This window comes from Choloepus didactylus, chromosome 2, assembly GCF_015220235.1.
Source record: "Choloepus didactylus isolate mChoDid1 chromosome 2, mChoDid1.pri, whole genome shotgun sequence".
Classification (NCBI taxonomy): domain Eukaryota; kingdom Metazoa; phylum Chordata; class Mammalia; order Pilosa; family Megalonychidae; genus Choloepus; species Choloepus didactylus.
The window spans coordinates 192,320,552-192,338,645 of NC_051308.1; the positions used below are offsets into that span (position 1 = coordinate 192,320,552).

The following is an 18,094-nucleotide window of genomic DNA, read 5'->3' on the forward strand; positions in this document are numbered from 1 at the left end:
TAGCCATGGTGGTATGTGTATCCCCACTGCCTCTAACTGCTGCGTGGGACTCTGCGGTGGGAGTTCACTCCCCCAGTTGTGGATACTCAGGCTGCCTCCTCTCCCAGGCCCCAGAAGTAATGCTGCGGTAGACCTCCTTTACAGAGCTGAGTGAAGATTTCCCCCAGAAGCGACCCCCAAGTGGAATTCTGGGTCATGTGTGTGCACAAACTTAGGATGATTGAACAGTGACAATTTGCTGTCCAGAAAGGCTGTACCAATCTATCCTCCCACCAGCAGAGTCTGGGAGTTCCTGAACCCCACAAGGAGGGAGCTTTCTAAAACATACATCTGCCCATGTTTCTCCCCTCCTTAGTTCCCGGCAATGCCTTCCTGCCTGTCTCTAAACAAAGTACCACCTTAACACAGCCTCCAAGGCCTTAGAGACCAGCCCTTGCCCTCCTCACCCCTCCCACCCCAGGCTCCATCACACATGCAGTTGGTCCTTGGTTCCATTGCTTTGCTCTTCTCCACACACACCCACCATGTGGTCATCTGTCCAGCCCCCCTGGAGTGGGTCCCTTGTCTGAGAAGCTCTCCCGACACCCCAGCCCCCGGCTGGGCTCCTCTGGACTCCACAGCCCCATGCTTCCCCTCATCACAGCCCTGACCTGATCTGCTGTGCTGTTGGTGTCTTTAAATGTTTCTGATGCATCCATTAGACCAGAATTTCTCAACTTCAATCTATCGACAAGGTGGACAGATAATTCTTTGTTGTAGGGGACTGCCCTGTGCGTTGTAGGATGTTTAGCAGCATCTCTGGCCTCTACCCATTAGATGCCAAGAGTGCCCTGTTCTCTCCACCTGCCCGCCAAGTTGCAACAACTAAAAACATCTCCAGGTATTGCCAAAATATTCTCTGAAGGTCAAATGACCTCCAATTGAGAACCATTGCATTTGACTCTGAGCCCAGGACTCAGTCTCATTCATGTCTGAATCACTAGCACCAGAGCAGGCCTGGGCCAGGGTAGGTGCTCAATAAATGTTGCCCAAATAAGTGGTGGCCAATCTCTGGGTGAAGACCTAGGGGTAGGACTCAGAGATCAAGGTTCTGGGATTTGCGTGTAGTCGTGGAGTAGGGGAGAGTCTCTTTCTTCCCTCTCCTTCCCTCCCATCCAAATCATCATCTCCTTTTGTTCTTATAATCCCATTGTGGGAGAAGAAAACTGAGACACCCAGCAGCACACTTGCTGTGTGACCTTGGGCAAGCCACATCACCTCTCTGAGCCTCAGCTGCCCCACTTATAAAATGTGGACTAAACAGCCTACATGAGTGAGTAAATGTTGGCTGGAATCAATGAATGAAGACCATGCTCATCTCATAGATTTGTCACACAGAGTGATGGCTGGGAAAGGGCTCTGCCCTCCTGCAAGCTGGGCTGGGCCTGTGCCCTGGGGCCTCTCCCATGAGGCAACACTCAAGAGGGAGAAGTAAGCCACATGGCATTTATAGTGAGAATGGCTGGGGGCTCGGGACATCACTGCTTCAAGGACATCTTCCAGGAGCCCAGTGCCTTCATGATCCAGGAGTGCCGCTGGTGGGAGGTGGGCAGGTTCTCACAGCTAGGGTTCCAGCGGTGTGTGGTAGCTGGGTCACACACCCATGTGTCCCCGTGCGGCAGTGGCCAGGAATTCCTCCAGCAGCTGGCCAGGATGTGGTCCTGGGCCTGGGCTGCGTAGATGCACACTGATGCTTCAGGGTCATATCTCAGGTTTTCCAGAGCTAGGTCATGAGGATGGGGGAGGCAACTTGTTAAGACTAGGTTCCCCTGAGGGTCTCATGCCTTGTCCTTCTTTCCCACCTCATGTCTTCACTCAAGCAATTCCCTCTGCTCAGCATCTCCTCATCCCACCTTCCTCCCCAGCTCTTCCAATTTTTCACATCTTTCAAAGCCTGAATTAAAACCTACCTCCTCCAGGAAGCCCTCCTGGACTACACCACAGCCTTCCTTGATGTTCCCATTAGCTTCCCCAGTTATAAAATGCAGACAGAATCTGTCTCCCTTAAGATGCTAAACTACGCACTCTGCACTAAATGGTTTTGGGTCTCGTTTTCTGAACCCGGGTTCCTTAACTAGATTGTTAGCTCCCCCAGCATGGAGCTGTCATAGTACCTAACACTCTACTCACACTGAGTAGTGATTAGCACAGCTGAACTGAGCGGAAGACCATTGCCTCGTGACATCTCCCTTCCTTCTCCCTGTTACCCACTGTGATCCTACTCCGTCTCCCGCTGCCCCCTGAACTATCACCAACCCAGGGTGTGACTTACTGGCTTTAACTTCATTTAGATGATCTTCTGTCATTATGCTCTCCATGCAGGGGACCAGGGACCCTTGAACATATTCCAAGATGTGAGTGCTTCCACCACCTGACTGTGAGCTCCACCCTCCATCCCACCCTTAGCCCAGACCTCCCCACCCTTCTGCAGCCTCACAAATGAGGATGTTAAAGGAGAACTTCATTTTGACCCTGGGGCTGACTCCCCCAGAGACAGGGAGAGGGCCAGCGGGGAGGAAGGGCACCAGGACAGGGACAGGATCCAGGTTGCAGCCGACTCGGACTCTCCACGCAGCCCTCGGCTGTTCCCTTATCCAGGATGGGCCTCAGTTTCCTTATCTGTGACATGGGGAGACACTGCCTCTGCCGCCCACTTCACCAGGGAGTGTGAGCGGCAAAAACATAAGAGACACGCAGGGCCTTGGACCCTGAGCACCTTGCACACCTGTCGGGCATAGCAGTAAGCAGGGCCCCTGGAGGGGCAGAGACAGCTGGGCTGAGTCAAGGAACTGATTCTTTACAAGGGGCTTGGCCCTGCGGGATCTGCTCCCGATGACTCCTCAGCCACCTGCTCAGCCCACCCCGCTCCCAGCCTGCGTGCCTAGCTCCCAACTTCTCAGGGCTCAGTACCTTTGCTCATGCTGTTCCTTTGCCCAGAAGGCCCTTCCCTCACTTCTTTGCCTGCTGATTCTTATTTGCCCTTGGATAAACCGTTTAACGAGTGGCTCTTCCAAGAAATCTTTCCTGAACAATCTTCTGTCCCCCAAAGCTGGGTTAGGTGCCCCTCTGGTTTGCCCAGGATGAGGGGCATTCCTCAGAATTGGTGGGGCATGGGGAACTGCTCAAGGGCAGCTGGTCACACAAAATGACATCTATTTCCTAGATGCTGATTTCTTTAAATCTTTCTCCAAATTAATCACTTATGCAAATATTAGTTAGTGACCTATTTGTTTAACACCCGGGGAGTCTTCTCTGTGCCAGAGCCTGTGTTGGGGAAATGGAGCTGAGTAGAGCCTGGATCTGACCACATAGAGTTCCAGCATAATGCAGTGATCCTTAACTTCTTTGGGATTATAAATCTTTTATGAGACTTTGGAGAAAGTTGTGAACACTTTCCACATAAGCATACAATTTTGCATGTAACTTTAGGATCCTCAGAGTCATCCCCCTACCCCCATTCCAGGGGATCTAAGATGAAAAAATCTTTGATCTGGTGGGACAGAGTCATAAATCACAAGTAGACTGCAACCTAGATTCACAGACATGCTGGGAACCCAGAGGTGCCCGTGCCCCCATTTTTCAGTTCCCCCACCCCCTGCCTACCATTACCATCACCTCTTGAACAGTTCTTGTTCTTTGTTTCTCTAGCACTAAGCATCACACCTAACACAGAACAGGGGATCAATAAATATTTGTTCAAATAAACCAATGAATGGATGGATAGATGACTGGATGGATGAAAAACAAGCAAATAAATTGGAGGAAAGGTACTAAAAGGAACATTTCTTTAAAAAGTGGGGACTGGGAGCATCATCATTTCCAAGCCCCTTGTGACAGGCTCTCCTCATCCTTGGTGAAGGGTATGGGGTTATTTGGGAAGGGGGTGGTTGGGAGGAGACCCACCCAATATGCCACCTGAAGGGTTCTGTGTGAGAGGATTCTGGGCACCGGGAATCTGCTGGTTGGTTCTTTCCCAGAAAGGCACAGGTTGGGATTGTAGGAAACAGAAGGATGAAGGTAACTAACTGTGCTGGTTTGGATGTATTATGTACCCCAAACACCACTATCTTTGATGCAGTCCTGTGGGGGCAGGAAACATATTGGTGTTGATTGGGTTGGAGACTTTTGATTGGATGTTTCCGTGGAGATGTGATCACTCAACTGTGGGTGAGATGTTTCATTGGATAATTCCCATGGTGGTGTGGCCCCACCCATTCAGCTTGGGCCTTCATTAGTTTACTGGAGCCCTATATAAGCTCAGACAGAAAGAGTGAGCTTGCTATAGCCAAGAGAGACATTTTGAAGAATGCACAAGAGCTGAGAGAGTAGCTGCAGTTTACAGAGACATTTTGGAGACAGCCCTTGAAAGCAGACTTTTGCTCCAGTGAAGCTAAGAAAGGACAAACGCCTCAAGAGCAACTGAGAGTGACATTTTGGATAGAAGCTGCAGCCTAGAGAGGAATGTTCTGGGAGAAAGCCATTTTGAAACCAGAATTCTGGAGCAATCGCCAGCCATGTGCCTTCCCGGCTAAGAGAGGTTTTCCTGACACCATTGGCCATCCTCCAGTGAAGGTACCTGATTGTTGATGACTTGCCTTGGACACTTTATGGCCTTAAGACTGTAACTGTGGTTTCAATAGGTGTTAGACCTTCTTGCTTCTGTCGACAAGATCATCCGACAAAACAGTGGCTGTATGGAATTATTTAAGTTTCTGGAGGACCACACATCTGAGCATGGCAACACTGATGAATACTGAGTCTGTAGTCTCCTCCTTAGAGTGTCTCCAATTTGAGCCAAGAAAATAGATCCCATCCTCGATTTGAAAAGCCTGGGGGTATCAACTAGATTACCTAATGTCTTTGTTTTCCAGATCTTTTTAACCATAAAAATCATAGAAAATTCTGTTGGAATGTCAAGTGCAGCTTTCCTTAAGACGGCAGATGTAGAGAAGGCACTAGTGTGCCTAGGACTACTCTGTCCTAATGCACTGCCTGGGCCAATCTCAAACTTCTCAGGGAGACCTTAGTGGCCTCAGCATCACTGTCTGGTTCTCCTGTCAGTCTATGAACAAAAGCCTGTAGGGTTATTTGCTCTACTTCTTGGACCTTCTTAAAAGTGTGAAATAGGTATGTCTTAGACAGAATAAAGCAGCCCAGAATAGGTTAAGGTTTGGGGTTTCAAACTGAGTGTGCTTCCTGAGAAATGTTGACTCTCTTCAAGGAACAAAAAGAACTCTGCAGCGTGATGGACCATTGAGTTAAAAGGAGACCCTGGAGATATGTTGGCAGAGGTGGAAGGACCTCTGCCACTGGATCAAGAAAAAGGTTGTGTATGTGTTGTCACCTCTAGTCCCCATGGAGCTGGATAAAACTGAAGGCTTTGTTTTGTGAGTGAATATTGAAAGGTTTTACATTTAAGTAGCAGCAGTTTGGAAAGTCATAATGCCTGCTGATGTTCAGCTTCCTGTATTAATTTCCTAGGACTGTTGTAACAAACTGCCACTAACTGCTAGACTCATGACAACAGATACATATTCTCTCATGGTTCTGGTAAGCCAGGAGTTTGAAATCAAGTTGTTGGCAGGGCCACGCTCCATTTGAGGACTCAAGGGGTGAAGGCTTCTTGCCTCTTCCAGTTTCTGGTGGCCCCAGACCTGCCTTGGCTTTGTGGCTGCTTAACCCTAATCTCTGCTTCTGTTCCCATATGGCTTTCTACTCTGTGTTGCTTTTAAGTACACTTGTCATTGGATTTAGAGTCTAGCTGGATAATCGAGGATGAGCACATCTTGAGTTCATTTACTTAATTTACAAAGACCCTTTTTCCAAGTAAGGTCACATTCACAGCTCTCAGCTGTGGAACATCCTTTTGGGGCCACCATTCAACCCACTATGTTTCCAAGAAGAGGGTGCACTGACACTGAGGACCTAGTTAAGGCAGAGAGAGGTGTGGGGATTATTGAACAGTTAGGAACTTGCTTTCTGCAATAGCTGGTGAGATCCCAGATTCTCTTTGTCTTTTGTTATCAGGCCTGGGGTGGTTCTGAAAGGCTTGTAATCATTGTGAGGGATTTACCGTTCTGGGGCAGGCCATGCCCTAGGAAAAGTACCTTGTTCTGTCAAGACTGTACTTTTCCTCTAGGAACTTTATTTTCTTTGTATAAAAATAAGTACATAAATGAATGTTTTGGAGGTTATCTTATCTTTAGAATATAGCAAAATGTTCATGTAGTAGATTAGAGGATGTGCCAGTTGGAATATATTGTGTCCCCCAAAACACCATTATCTTCAATGCGATCTTGTGTGGGCAGACCATTAGTGTTGATTAGTTGTAATTCTTTGATTGTTTCCATGGAGATGTGACCCACCCAACTGTAGGTGATAACTCAGATGAGATAATTTCCATGGAGGTGTGGCCCCGCCCATTCAGCATGGGCCTTGACTACTGGAGCAGTATATAAGCTCAGACAGAAGGAGCGAGCTTGCTACAGCCAAGAGGGACACTTTGAAGAATGTACAGGAGCTGAGAAGAGAGGAACTGCAGATGAGACACAGTTTGAAGATGGCTGTTGAAAGCAGACTCGTGCTCCGGAGAAGTTAAGAGAGGACAAAAACGCCAAGAGCAACTAAGAGTGACATTTTTGAGGAACTGCAGTCTAGAGAGGAACGTCCTGGGAGAAAGCCATTTTGAAACCAGAACTTGGGAGCAGATGCCAGCAATGTGCCTTCCCAGCTAACAGAGGTTTCCTGGACGCCATTGGAAATCCTCCAGTGAAGGTACCCAATTGCTGATGACTTATCTTGGACACTTTATGGCCTTAAGACTGTAAGTGTGTAACCAAATAAACCCCCTTTATAAAAGCCAGTCCATTTCTGGTGTTTTGCATCCTGGCAGCATTAGCAAACTAAAACACTAACATTGATCAAGCACCTTGAAGTGGCAGGCCTCAAGGCCAGCACCTTTTAAAAAGTATTCTCATCCAGTCTGTGACACAGGACTTGATCCCCATCTTACCGATGAGGAAACTGAGGCTCAGCAGGAGTAAATGACTTAGTTGGGACCACTCAGAGAGGGGATGATGGAGCTGCTGTTGACCCTAACTGCTGTGCTGCTTGACCTCTCCTCCTGCAATCAATGGGGGATTTGCCCAGACTCCTGCTAGGCTTAGACTCCTGCTGAACTCTATGGGGAGAGCAGCAGTTCTGTCATGTGTGGTTGCCAAAGTTGTGGCCTGCACAAGGACTCCAGGCTGTATCTAGCCTGCAGCCCACTCCCAAAGCCACAACCTTAGAGGAGGGAGGACCTTCCTAAGTTGCACTATGGTGCTATTTGCTGACCAAGCCTTGCACCCATGGGAAGGCATCCACTCAGGTGCTAGAAGGGCTGGCAGCCTGGCGGGAAGCAAATTGGAGGGCAGGCAGAACCCTGGCAGCAAGGCTTATTACGGCAGGACAGGTACCTATGAACATGACTGAGGACTTTCGGAGGGAGGCTTGCGAGTTCTTGGCATACTCCAGGCTCTGGCTGAGGAATTTGAAGGCATTGTCTCGGTGGGTGTTCACCTAGGTCAAAGAGAAACCCTGAGAGTGCTGGGCCCTCATTAGGGACTAATTATCCACCCAGCCTCCCACACCCCCCCAAGCTAGGATTGGTGACCCTGGTAGACAGCCAAGCCCTGATCTTCTCCCCCTAGGCATTTCTGTCACCCATCCTTCTGCCCCAGCCTCCCCCAGAGGCTAGGCTGCTTCTTTTCTTAGCTGATTACAACAATCACTTCGATCATCTTCCTGCCCTGTTATCTCCTGTTCCAAAACATTCCACTGCTGTAGCCAGAGAGAAAGCTCTAAAATGCAAACCCAGCCAGAGGTAGGAATGGATGTGGCATGTGAGGGGCATGGCAGATGAGGAGACAGGTCTGACCAGGAGGCATAAGTCAAGTCACGGGGCTGTGGGCAATAGATGAGATAGTTAGAAGGGTCAGAATGGAGGTCTTAAAAGTCAGGCACACTGCCCCCTACATGGGATCTGAGTCCCAGAGGTGTAAATTTCCCTGACAACGTGGGACATGATTCCTGGGGATGAGCCTGGACCCGGCATTGTGAGATTGAGAGAATCTTCTTGACCAAAAGGGGGAAGCAAAATGAAAACAAAATAAAGTTTCAGTGGCTCAGAGATTTCAAATGGAGTCGAAAAGTCAATCTGGAGGGCAATCTTATGCACTATATAGATATCCCTTTTTTAGTTTTAGTGTATTGGAATAGCTAGAAGGAAATACCTGAAACTGTCTAAATGCAATCCAGTAGCCTTGATTCTTGAAGAAGATTGTATAACTGTATCACTTACACTGTGTGACCACGTGATTGTGAAAACCTTGTGGCTCACACTCCCTTTATCCAGTGTATGGACAGATGAGTAGAAAAAATGGGGACAAAAACTAAATGAAAAATAGGGTGGGATGAGGGGATGGGATGATTTGGGAGTTCTTTTTTACTTTTATCTTTTATTCTTATTCAAACAGTGTTCAAAAATTGATTGGGGTGATGAATGCACAACTGTATGATGGAATTGTGAACAGCTGATTGTACACCACGGACAATTGTATGGTATGTGATTATACCTCAATAAAACTGAATTTAAAAAAAAAGTTCAGGCAGGAATGGGGCTTATTTATGCATTAAAAGATAGGAAGCCACGTTTCATTCTTGATTAGGCTGTGACAAAGCAGTGTTTGGGGCAAAATAGTCTGACAGTGGTATTCAGGATGGGTTTGATCAAGGAGAAACTAGAGGACGGGTGTGCAAATAAGTGGCTGTACAGGAAAAGGAAGAAAAATCTGATCTGATCACTCTTCTGTTGACTACCCCTGCATGTTAAGGTCTTAATTCCCAGGCCTGGCATGCAAAGCCTTCATGATCAACTTGGGGGCCTAATATTGCTTCCCAGCCTCATATTCCACCACTGCCCTCACCTGCCATGCATACTATGCTCTGGTTCAGGTACATGGCCCAACTAAACCAATAGGTGGGCTCCTTGGCACCTGCGCAGAGTGTCCTTCTCTCTCTTCTTGACCTGATAAATACCCTTTCATCCTTTGAGGCTCACTCAGAAGCCACCTCCTCCCTGAAGCCTTCCACAACCCTCAGGTAGAGCTCCCGCCACCATCCTTGATGTTTCTTCAGCATCTTGCACATTCTTTGCCATGGTACCAATGACACTGTATTCTAATTATTTATACCTGTCTCTGCCAGTGTACCCAGAGCTCCCCCAAAAGAAGTGGCTGTCTCACTCAGCTCAGGGTCCTCAGCATGGACAGGGCCTGGCATGGAGCAGGTGCCCAGAAAGTGTTAGATGAATGATAGGAAGGGAGGGAAGAGAGGAAGGGAGGAAGGAAAGGAAAAAAAGGGAGGAGAAGGAAGGAAGGAAGGAAGGAAGGAAGGAAGGAAGGAAGGAAGGAAGGAAGGAAGGAAGGAAGGAAGGAAGGAAGGAAGGAAAGTAGGAAGGTTGGGTTACTGGCACTTTCTTAAAGCTAAGGATAGTGGTTGACCCTCACATGAGCAAAGCTGTTGACAGACTAAAGAGCAAAGAAGAGACCAAGAACCCAGAGGGGTCTAATGCAGAGGTCACAAACCAGCAGTCCATGGTCCACAAGTGGCCTGCAGAGTGGCCGACAGTGTTTTTAAGTGAGTTAAATTAATTGCTAATCAATGTCTGATAAAAATCTGGGTTTCTAGGTTTTCTTGTGAGATTGGGGAGCTGTCAAGCATGGCCTGCCAGGCAACAGTAACTGGGACTCCCCACTCATGCTTCTGATGGGGTCCTGGCCCTTCAGGTTGCCACCGGCCCCACCAAGTCCACTTCACAGGCCATCATTATCTGCCCGGTCACCAGAGGCAATTCAATTAGTGACCCTGGCCAAATGCTTCCTCCAGGCCTCTTTTCACCTCTGTAAAATGATGGTAATAATCTTAGACACTCAATTATAGATGTTGTGAGCCTTCCAGATAATGATGGTGCCAAGCACTGGTCTCAGTGGGAGTAACAGTTGTCACTTTGTACATTTATGGTCAGACTGGTGTGGTGCATGCAGGGATGCCCTGCTCAGGTCTCCCCTTAGATATGAAAGATTTGTACCACAAGCTACAGGGATTGCCTTTCCCAAGATCATGCACCTTCCTGGGATGGCCAGCATCCAATGACAGATGGACCTGGGAGTGTAAAGATCTGGCTCCTGGCCCCAATTTGGGGAGCTCTCCATAGGGTTGGCTGAGACCTCCACTGAAACTACATGGCAGCTTAACTTCTCCCTCTGCCAATCCTGCATCACTCCCTTCCCTTCTGCAGGTATGGTTCCCAAGGGCATGCCCTAATATAACCTCCGGCAAACTCAACTCTCTTTCATGGTCTGCTTCCTGGGGAAGGTAGATTGTGACTAGATGGCAAAGCTTCCCAAGTGTTGTGCTGAGGAACTGGGGCTGCATCCCACAGGGCAGCATTTCACAGTGTCTGTAGCATGCTCCTGCCTCAGTATGTTCACAGACGTTACCTAGAAAGGGCATTCTCTGGTTAAATAAACTTGGGAACCATGCATTAAGCAACAACAAGTACATTTCTTCAGTGCACAACATCTCAAAACCTTTAATGCTTGCTGATGTCATTGCAAATCTCCAAGAGGAGGATGCCCATGCAGTATTTCCCAAATTTATTTCCCTTGGGTGTTCTTTTCTCCCCTGTGGGGCATATCTTGTAGGCCTGGGAATTGTTGTTATAGAAAAGGGAGCCAATGAAGACCTTTAAGCAGGGATATAAGAAACTTATAGAGACAGACTAGTGTTTTAACAAGACTACTCTGGTGACCTAAGTAGAAAAAGGATTAGAGAGATTAAGATTAAAGACTGGCAGACCCACTGCATGGCTGGAATCCATGGCCCAGCTGAGAGACATCCATGGCTTGAACTAAGGCAATGACAGTGCCGATGGCGAGAGAAAGATTCAAGATATTTAAGATTTGGAGATTGATCAAACATGGAAGGCAAGGGAGTTGAAGGAGTCTAGGATATTCCTAGGTTTCTGCTTTGGGGATCCAGAGGGATGGAGCAGAATCGAAATGGAAAATCATAAATTCAGGAGAGACCTGCTGAGCTGAAGTGTCTGTGGTTCATCCCGGGGGAGGTGTCCAGTGAGCCACTGGGAAGGAAACACTGGAAGTGGGGAGAGAAGTCGGAGATGCAGATGAACATTCAGGAGACACCAACTTGTAGGTGGTAATGGAAATCATCAGAGAGGATGCTTGTGCAAAAAGGAAAAAGAGGAAAGAATTCCCCACCTCCACCGTACTCATAAACAACTGTTGTCGTCCCAGGAAGCACTCACAAGGTATTTGCAAATTTTGGCCACCGTCTGCTGCTGGTGGTCCCAGGGCTTCCGGCTATAAGCTCTTTTCGGCAACTCCCAAGTCATGAAACAAGAACAGTGGAACAGAGTCTTCACACATTTCTGTGGACCAATAGGAAGAGAATACCAGAGCTGTGGAATTCCAAGAAAGCCAGAACATGGTCCCCCCCCCAAAAAAATTGTGTGAAAACTGGATTTTGGAAAATCAGTTCCTATTCAAAACGTACAAGCAAAGTTTGTTTTGAGGAGGAATTCTGACATAGATACCTTTGGAAAACATACTCTCGCTGGACATAAGTAACTGCCTCCAGTGGACCGTTCTGTGATTCTGGCTCGTTTCTGTGAAGGGAGGCCCCCTGCCTGGCCCGAGGGTGGGGTCTCTGGGCCCAGCGCCTGTGGCACGCTCACCTGGCCCACCGTGGTGTTGCCCTCTTGGATGATCAGCAGAAGGGGCACCAGGGTGCTGATCAGCTGCTCCTCCATGGCCGGTGTGTGTGGCAACCGCAGCTTCTGGACCACCTTCCCGTACAGGCTGATGCACGAGGAGCGCACGTCCTCTCGCGACTGGGACAGACCGGGCAGGCTCAGGCGGTGCTCCCTCCCCCAGGGTTCTGCCCTCCTGTGCCCCACCCAGAGGTACCTTACCGTGGCCTTCTGTTCACATTCGGTGGGGGGGAACCACCTAGCAGGGCTGACCTGGAGCCAACATCCCCCTCACCCACACCTTGCTCCAGAGCTCTCTGCCCCTTCCCAGCCAGGGACCCTACTAAACCTAAAGGGCATCTTAGTGCCAAGTGGAAAAATGCCCTTCTCTGCCGGAACCATTAGAAAATGCATCCCTTCTAGGTGGACGGATCACAATAAGATGTCCCTCTCTGGGGTCACTTGATGAACAAAAGAAGAGTTTCCTCTGAGAGAATCAAGTACAAAAAGGGAACCTTTCTGGGTGAACCAATTACAAAAAGCCATGGACCAGGTGGAATGAAGCCCTGCCCGGGTCCCAGGGTATAGGGACTGGATCACAGGGGGTGGAGTGGGGAGCAGTAATTGCAGCTCCCCAGTGTAGTAAAGAACTGCCATCCATATGCAACCACCAGATCCCAACCACGCCCCCCACCGCTTGCCAGAGTGACTCCTTACGTCACTGAAGTGGGGTAGCAGGACCTCCAGCAACTCCACATAGACGGAGCTGTCCATCAGCTTGCAGTCCTGCCCCTTGAAGATGGTCTTGAGGTTGTGGGCAGCCTCCACCACCAGCAGCCCATCCACACTCTTCAGGCCCTTCACCATGGAGGGCAGGAGGGCCTGCACCTTGGCGGTCTGTGGGGCAGGAGCATCTGGGATGGGGCTGGAGACCTGGCCTCTGATTCACTCAGATGAACTTGATGAATAAATTCCCACCTCCCAGCCTTTGCATATATGCCAGTCCACCTGCCTGAAATGCCCTCCCTCCTCCCAGCTTTTGCTGTTCCCTAAAGCCCTCTGTGGCCTCTCCCACTCCTTCCTGGCCTTTGCTGTCTACCCCCTTCCTTGGCGTTAAATCAATGGCACCATCCATGGTTAGTTATCTTTCTGAGTCTGTGTCCTGTCCCTTCGTCCTGGCAACATCACGAGCTGCAATGGTGCTTGGTAGGTGTGATGGTTTGAAGCTGTATGTGCCCCAGAAAAGATCATGGTCCTTTAATCCATTCCTATGGGTGTAGACCTATTGTGGGTGGGACCCTTTGATTAGGTTATTTCAGTTGAGATATGACCCACCTCATTCAAGGTGATTCTTAGTCCTCTTACTGGATCCTTTATCAGAGAATAAAGTACACAGTGAATTTCAGAGAAAAAAAAGCCACAGAAGCTAAGAGAGACAGAAGTTAAAAGAAAGAAATATGCAGAAGCTGAGAAAGGAAGCCTCTGAACCCCGAAGGTGAAGCAACAAAACCCAGAAGAGAAGGACCAGCAGATGCCAGCCTTGTGCATCGCCATGTGACAGAGGAGTCCAGATATCATCTGATGATGACTCGATTTGGATGTTTTTCATGGCCTAAGAACTGTAAGCTGGAAAATTCATAAATCCCCATTGTAAAAGCCAGCCCATTTCTGGTATGTTGCATTTTGTCAGCTTTAGCAAACCAAAACAGCAAGGAAAAGCAAAGCTCTTTAAAAGTGCTAATGATGCACAACCTTCTGGACCTCAGCTTCCCAATCTGTAAAACAGAAATAATTACTGCCACCTCCTGTCTCTCACCCTACCGCTCCTAAATACACTGCCTCTAGGGTCACTGTGGAAAACCTGGATTAGAAACTACTTGAAAAAGAATAAAGCATAGAGGGGATTAGTAAGTGGTATCCATTTTTCAGATGGGCAACTGAGGCTGGGACCGAGATGGGCTCTGATTCCAGCCACCAGCATGTGAGAGACCTTCACGGCCATGCTCCACCCTTCCTCCAGCCTGGGCCAGCTCTCCTCCCCGCTCTGCTCACCTTCTCAGTCCTTCGGGCCAGGATGACCAGGCCTCGGATGCACAGCACCTTCATGATGGGGTCTCGGTGGTTGAGGCCTTCCGCCATGCGCCCCAGAGAGTACTCCTCCGGGATCCGCCGTACCTGTTCCATCTGGAGGAGCTGAGGGGGCAAACGGGCAGTTACCAGCTGGGCTGCGGGGAGGAGGGAGCAGCCCAGCGGTCTCCCCAGCAGGAGGAGGTGCTTGCTGGGTAATTAGGAATCTGGGCATGGTGCACGAGTGACTGCTATCTGGTCCAGCACCATCCAATGCAAAGCCACGTATGGAATTTAAAAAGTAAAAAGAAACAGGTGACATTAATTTTAATAATATATCCAAAATATTAACATATCTACCTGTAAGCAATATAAAAATGTTACTTGCTCTATTTAAAATTTTTTTAACCAAATCTTTGACATCTAGTGTGAACTTTATACTTACAACACATTCCAGTTCAAACCTGCTACATTTCAAGGGCTTTGTAGCCACCTGTGGCTAGTGGCCAGCCTACCGGGCAGCATGGGTCTGGTTAATAGCCACTGGGCTGCTCTGTCTCCACCCACACCTTCCACGATGGCCATCCCAAGTTCTGTCTTCTCCCTGTGCCCCACTGCCCTCTGCCCTCTCTCCTTGGCGAGCTCCCCGGCTCTCAGGATTTTAACTGCTGCCTCAAGGCACATAACTCACAAGTCTCTGTCTCCAGTCCCATCTTCTGCCTAAAGCTTCAGACTTGGAAAACCAATGGTTCGCTGGACATCTCCACCCGGCTGTCCACCAGGCACCTCATGACAAAGCTGAACATGCCACTCTCCAGCTCAGAGCCCCCCAGGGCGCCCCTTGGCCTTTCCACCTGGCCCCTGCTGCCTCCAGGGCCTCATTCACACCACACCGGACCTATAGCCTCCATCCATGGCTCCTAACCAAGCTGCCTGGCTATCCCTGAAGCCCTGACCGACCCGGGCTGTTCTGTCCCATCTGTGCTGGCAGGATGACCTTCTGCTGGGACACCCACCTCCCCACTGACCCCTACTCACCTTGCGTGGCTCCATCCAAAACTCAGCCCTCACCTCCCCGCCCCCACTTGCAGCTGTGCTTGATGTTACCCCCAGCTCCCTCACAGGCTGGCTGCCTCTTCTTTGGTCCCCTGGGAGCCCTGAATATCTCCCTGAGGGAGGGACACCTTTAGTGCCCCCATCCACTTCTGTGTTTGCCTCCCTTATCAGACCTGAGGACAAAAAACCAAGCTGGGTCCCTGTTACCCATCACAGGGGCTAGTGCGGAGTAGGTGCTTAAAGAAAACTGGTTGCATGAGTTCAGGTCCAACGTGAAATTTGGTTCCTTTCCTCCTTAGAATTGCCCTTTCTCCCATATGCCCCATTTCAGGGTTAGCACCACCAGTCCCCCATGGTCCGGGCCCAAAACTGGGCACCACCATCATCTCCTTCCTCTCCCTCACTGCCCTCCCCCCCCACAGCAGCTGACCAGCCTTCAACTCCTGCCGACTCACCCTCATGGAAACTTCTCCCCTCCACATCCTCGCCTTACGCTACGACTATCAAGAGCGTGTGCCCGGGTGATGAGGAAGATCAGGAGAGAGAGAGCGGGAGGAGAGGGGCAGGATGGTGGGCCCGGAGGGGAAGATTTCTGAGGAGGCAGGAGAGGAGGGGCTCCACCCCCCACCCTGCCTCCATCCATCCCAACCCCCACCTCCACCCTGACCACTACTCAGATCTGTTCTGCTCCAGTTGGTGGGCACTAGAGGCACTGAAATAAATAATCATCATCAGGACAATGTGGTGGTTTGGAGCTCTGGACCCCAGAAAAGCATGTTCTTAAACTTATTGGTCCCTGTGGGAGTGGACGCACCATAAGTAGGACCTTTTAATGAGGCTACTTCAGTTAAGTAGTGGCCCAGCCCAGTCAGGATGGGTTGCAATCCTCTTACTGGAGTCCTTTACAAGCAGAATGAAATTAAGACAGAGAGAGAGAAAGTCAGAGGGCATAGCCAGAAGCTGAGTATCAATGGAACCTAGAAGAGGAGGCAGAGACCAGGAGAGGCTGCCACGTGCCTTGCCATGTGACAGGGGAGCACAAGCTGGCAGCCAGCTGCAGAATGCCACCTTGATGATGCCTTGATTTGGGCTTCTGTTAGCCTCAAAACATGAGCTAATAAATTCTCATTTTTTAACCCAACCCATTGGATGGTATTTGCTTGAGCAGCCCAGAAAACCAAAACAGGCTGTATACCTGGCTCACAGAGGGCACTCACCAACGTGCCAGACACTGTTCTAAGTGCTTGACATGAACTCATGTCATCCTCAGCAAAACCCTATAAGGTGGGCAATTCATTATCCTCATATACAGGTGAGGAAACTAAGACACAGACAGGTGAAGTGACATGCCCAAGGCCACACAGCTCCCTTGAGGAGTTCACCAGCCACTGAGAGAAGTGAGCACACACACAGGAGATCACAGCATGGAGAGCTAAGTAGGAGGGACATCTGGGCTACATCAAGGCACCACAGAAAGCAGGGCAGGCATGGCTCTGGGCAGGAGCAGGCCAGCTCTCCTAGGAAGGTGGGAGAAGGACTGAACCTGGGTGCGGACCCTTACCCCGGGAGGGAGGGCCACTGCTGGGGCTCCAGGGGCATGCTGGGGAGAAGTTAGGCCCAGAGTCCCTGATCCTCGAGGTGGACACAGAGCATCCCCTGAGGCCTAGTGAGGTCCAACTTCTACTTCCTCCCCCAAGAACCCTGTGTGGCAGCCACTAACCTTTTTATCTTTTACAGAGAGAACAGACTCAGAGAGAAGCCCTGGGCCAAGAGGCTGGCTGAGTTAGAGGACTGAATCAGGCAGACCTGCTCTGAGTCTCTCTGGACTCCCTGACCTGGAAAAACACCCCCTAAGTCACCTAAGCACGAGTGTCACCTTTCCTTCTTTATAGAGTTGCCGTGCAGACTAACGGAGTGACATGTGAAAGAGGTAGGTGCAGTGTCTGGCACATGGCAGGCCCTTTCCTTTTCCTTTACCAGAGTCATGAGGGCAGAGCAGGGACTGCAACCCAAGACTCCTGACCACAAGACCCCGGCTTGTTCTCCCTGGAGGTGACATGTTCTCCCAGAACTCGCAGAGGCAGAAACTCAGTTTTCTATCCAATCCCCACTTCCTGGGTCCTCTCTGGGTCACCCTCTGCTGGTTCTGGGGATGGAATGCAAAAATGTGACATGGCCCCTGCTGGCTGGAGAGGCAGAAAAGGTACAAGAAGTACCAAGAATGTCCATGCTGCCTCCTGTCCATTGCCAAACTTTACTCACCTGCAAAGACCAAGCTCAAACATCACCTCCTCCAGGAAGCCCTCCTTAACCTTCCCACCTTCCAAGTAATCACGAGCCTCCTGCCTCTAGGCCCCATTATACAGACCCTGGTGATAGCCTGGCCCCTGCATGAAAATCAGCAGGTCACAAGAGATAGGCAAGGATAGTTAGGAGAATGGGCTTTAGACCCCAAATGTCTGAATTTAAATTCTGGATCTGTTACTTACTAGTGGTGTGGCCTTGGGAAAGTTCTGTAAATCTTTGCCTCAGTTTCCTCCTCTGTAAAAGAGGGGAATGGAATAGATTCTGCCTTGTAGGATTGTTGTGAAGATTACATGAATCGAGACGTGTAAAGCTCTTAGAACGTGACTGGAAGGCAGTAAATGCTCAACAAACATTAGCTATTACTATTGGCCAGTCTCCCCTTCCAGGTTTGACCTACCGACTTCTCCTGGCTCATCTTGCCATTAGGCACATCTCTCCCCCACACCTCCACACACTTAGATGCCACTTCCTCCAGGAAGCCCTCCCTACTGTCTTCCATCAATACTCCCACCACAGCTGAGATTTTCCCCATCATAGCACAAGTCACTCCATAGCACCCTATGTTGTTTGGGGGATGTCCTCTATCTCGCCTGCCACACTGACACTTTCTTTAGGGAAAAGCAGAGTTGAATTCATATTTGTATCTCTGGTGCCTGGCACACAGAGGTGCCCAGCAAAGGTGTGTTGTTGCTGAGGACCCTAGGGGTCTGGAAAAAGTGGAATGGGATAGGGGTGGAGAGAGGAGAAGAAAAGGAAGGAAGGAGACAGACAGACCTAGGGGGCCTTTATATTCAAAAGAAATCATGCAGTGGA

The 18,094-nt window shown here is 49.6% G+C and overlaps 1 protein-coding gene across 1 annotated transcript in view; it reads right to left on the reverse strand.

Annotated features, from left to right (window-relative positions):
* Positions 1–1,426: 1,426 nt before the first annotated feature.
* MROH7 (maestro heat like repeat family member 7) overlaps positions 1,427–18,094 on the reverse strand; it is an 85,872-nt gene continuing 69,204 nt past the window's right edge. Inside the window, 7 exon segments of the mRNA XM_037816648.1 lie at positions 1,427–1,762; positions 2,312–2,374; positions 7,497–7,599; positions 11,408–11,530; positions 11,837–11,992; positions 12,569–12,748; positions 13,904–14,044. Of these exon segments, the coding sequence (XP_037672576.1) occupies positions 1,518–1,762; positions 2,312–2,374; positions 7,497–7,599; positions 11,408–11,530; positions 11,837–11,992; positions 12,569–12,748; positions 13,904–14,044 (1,011 nt within the window). The 3' untranslated portion in view covers positions 1,427–1,517.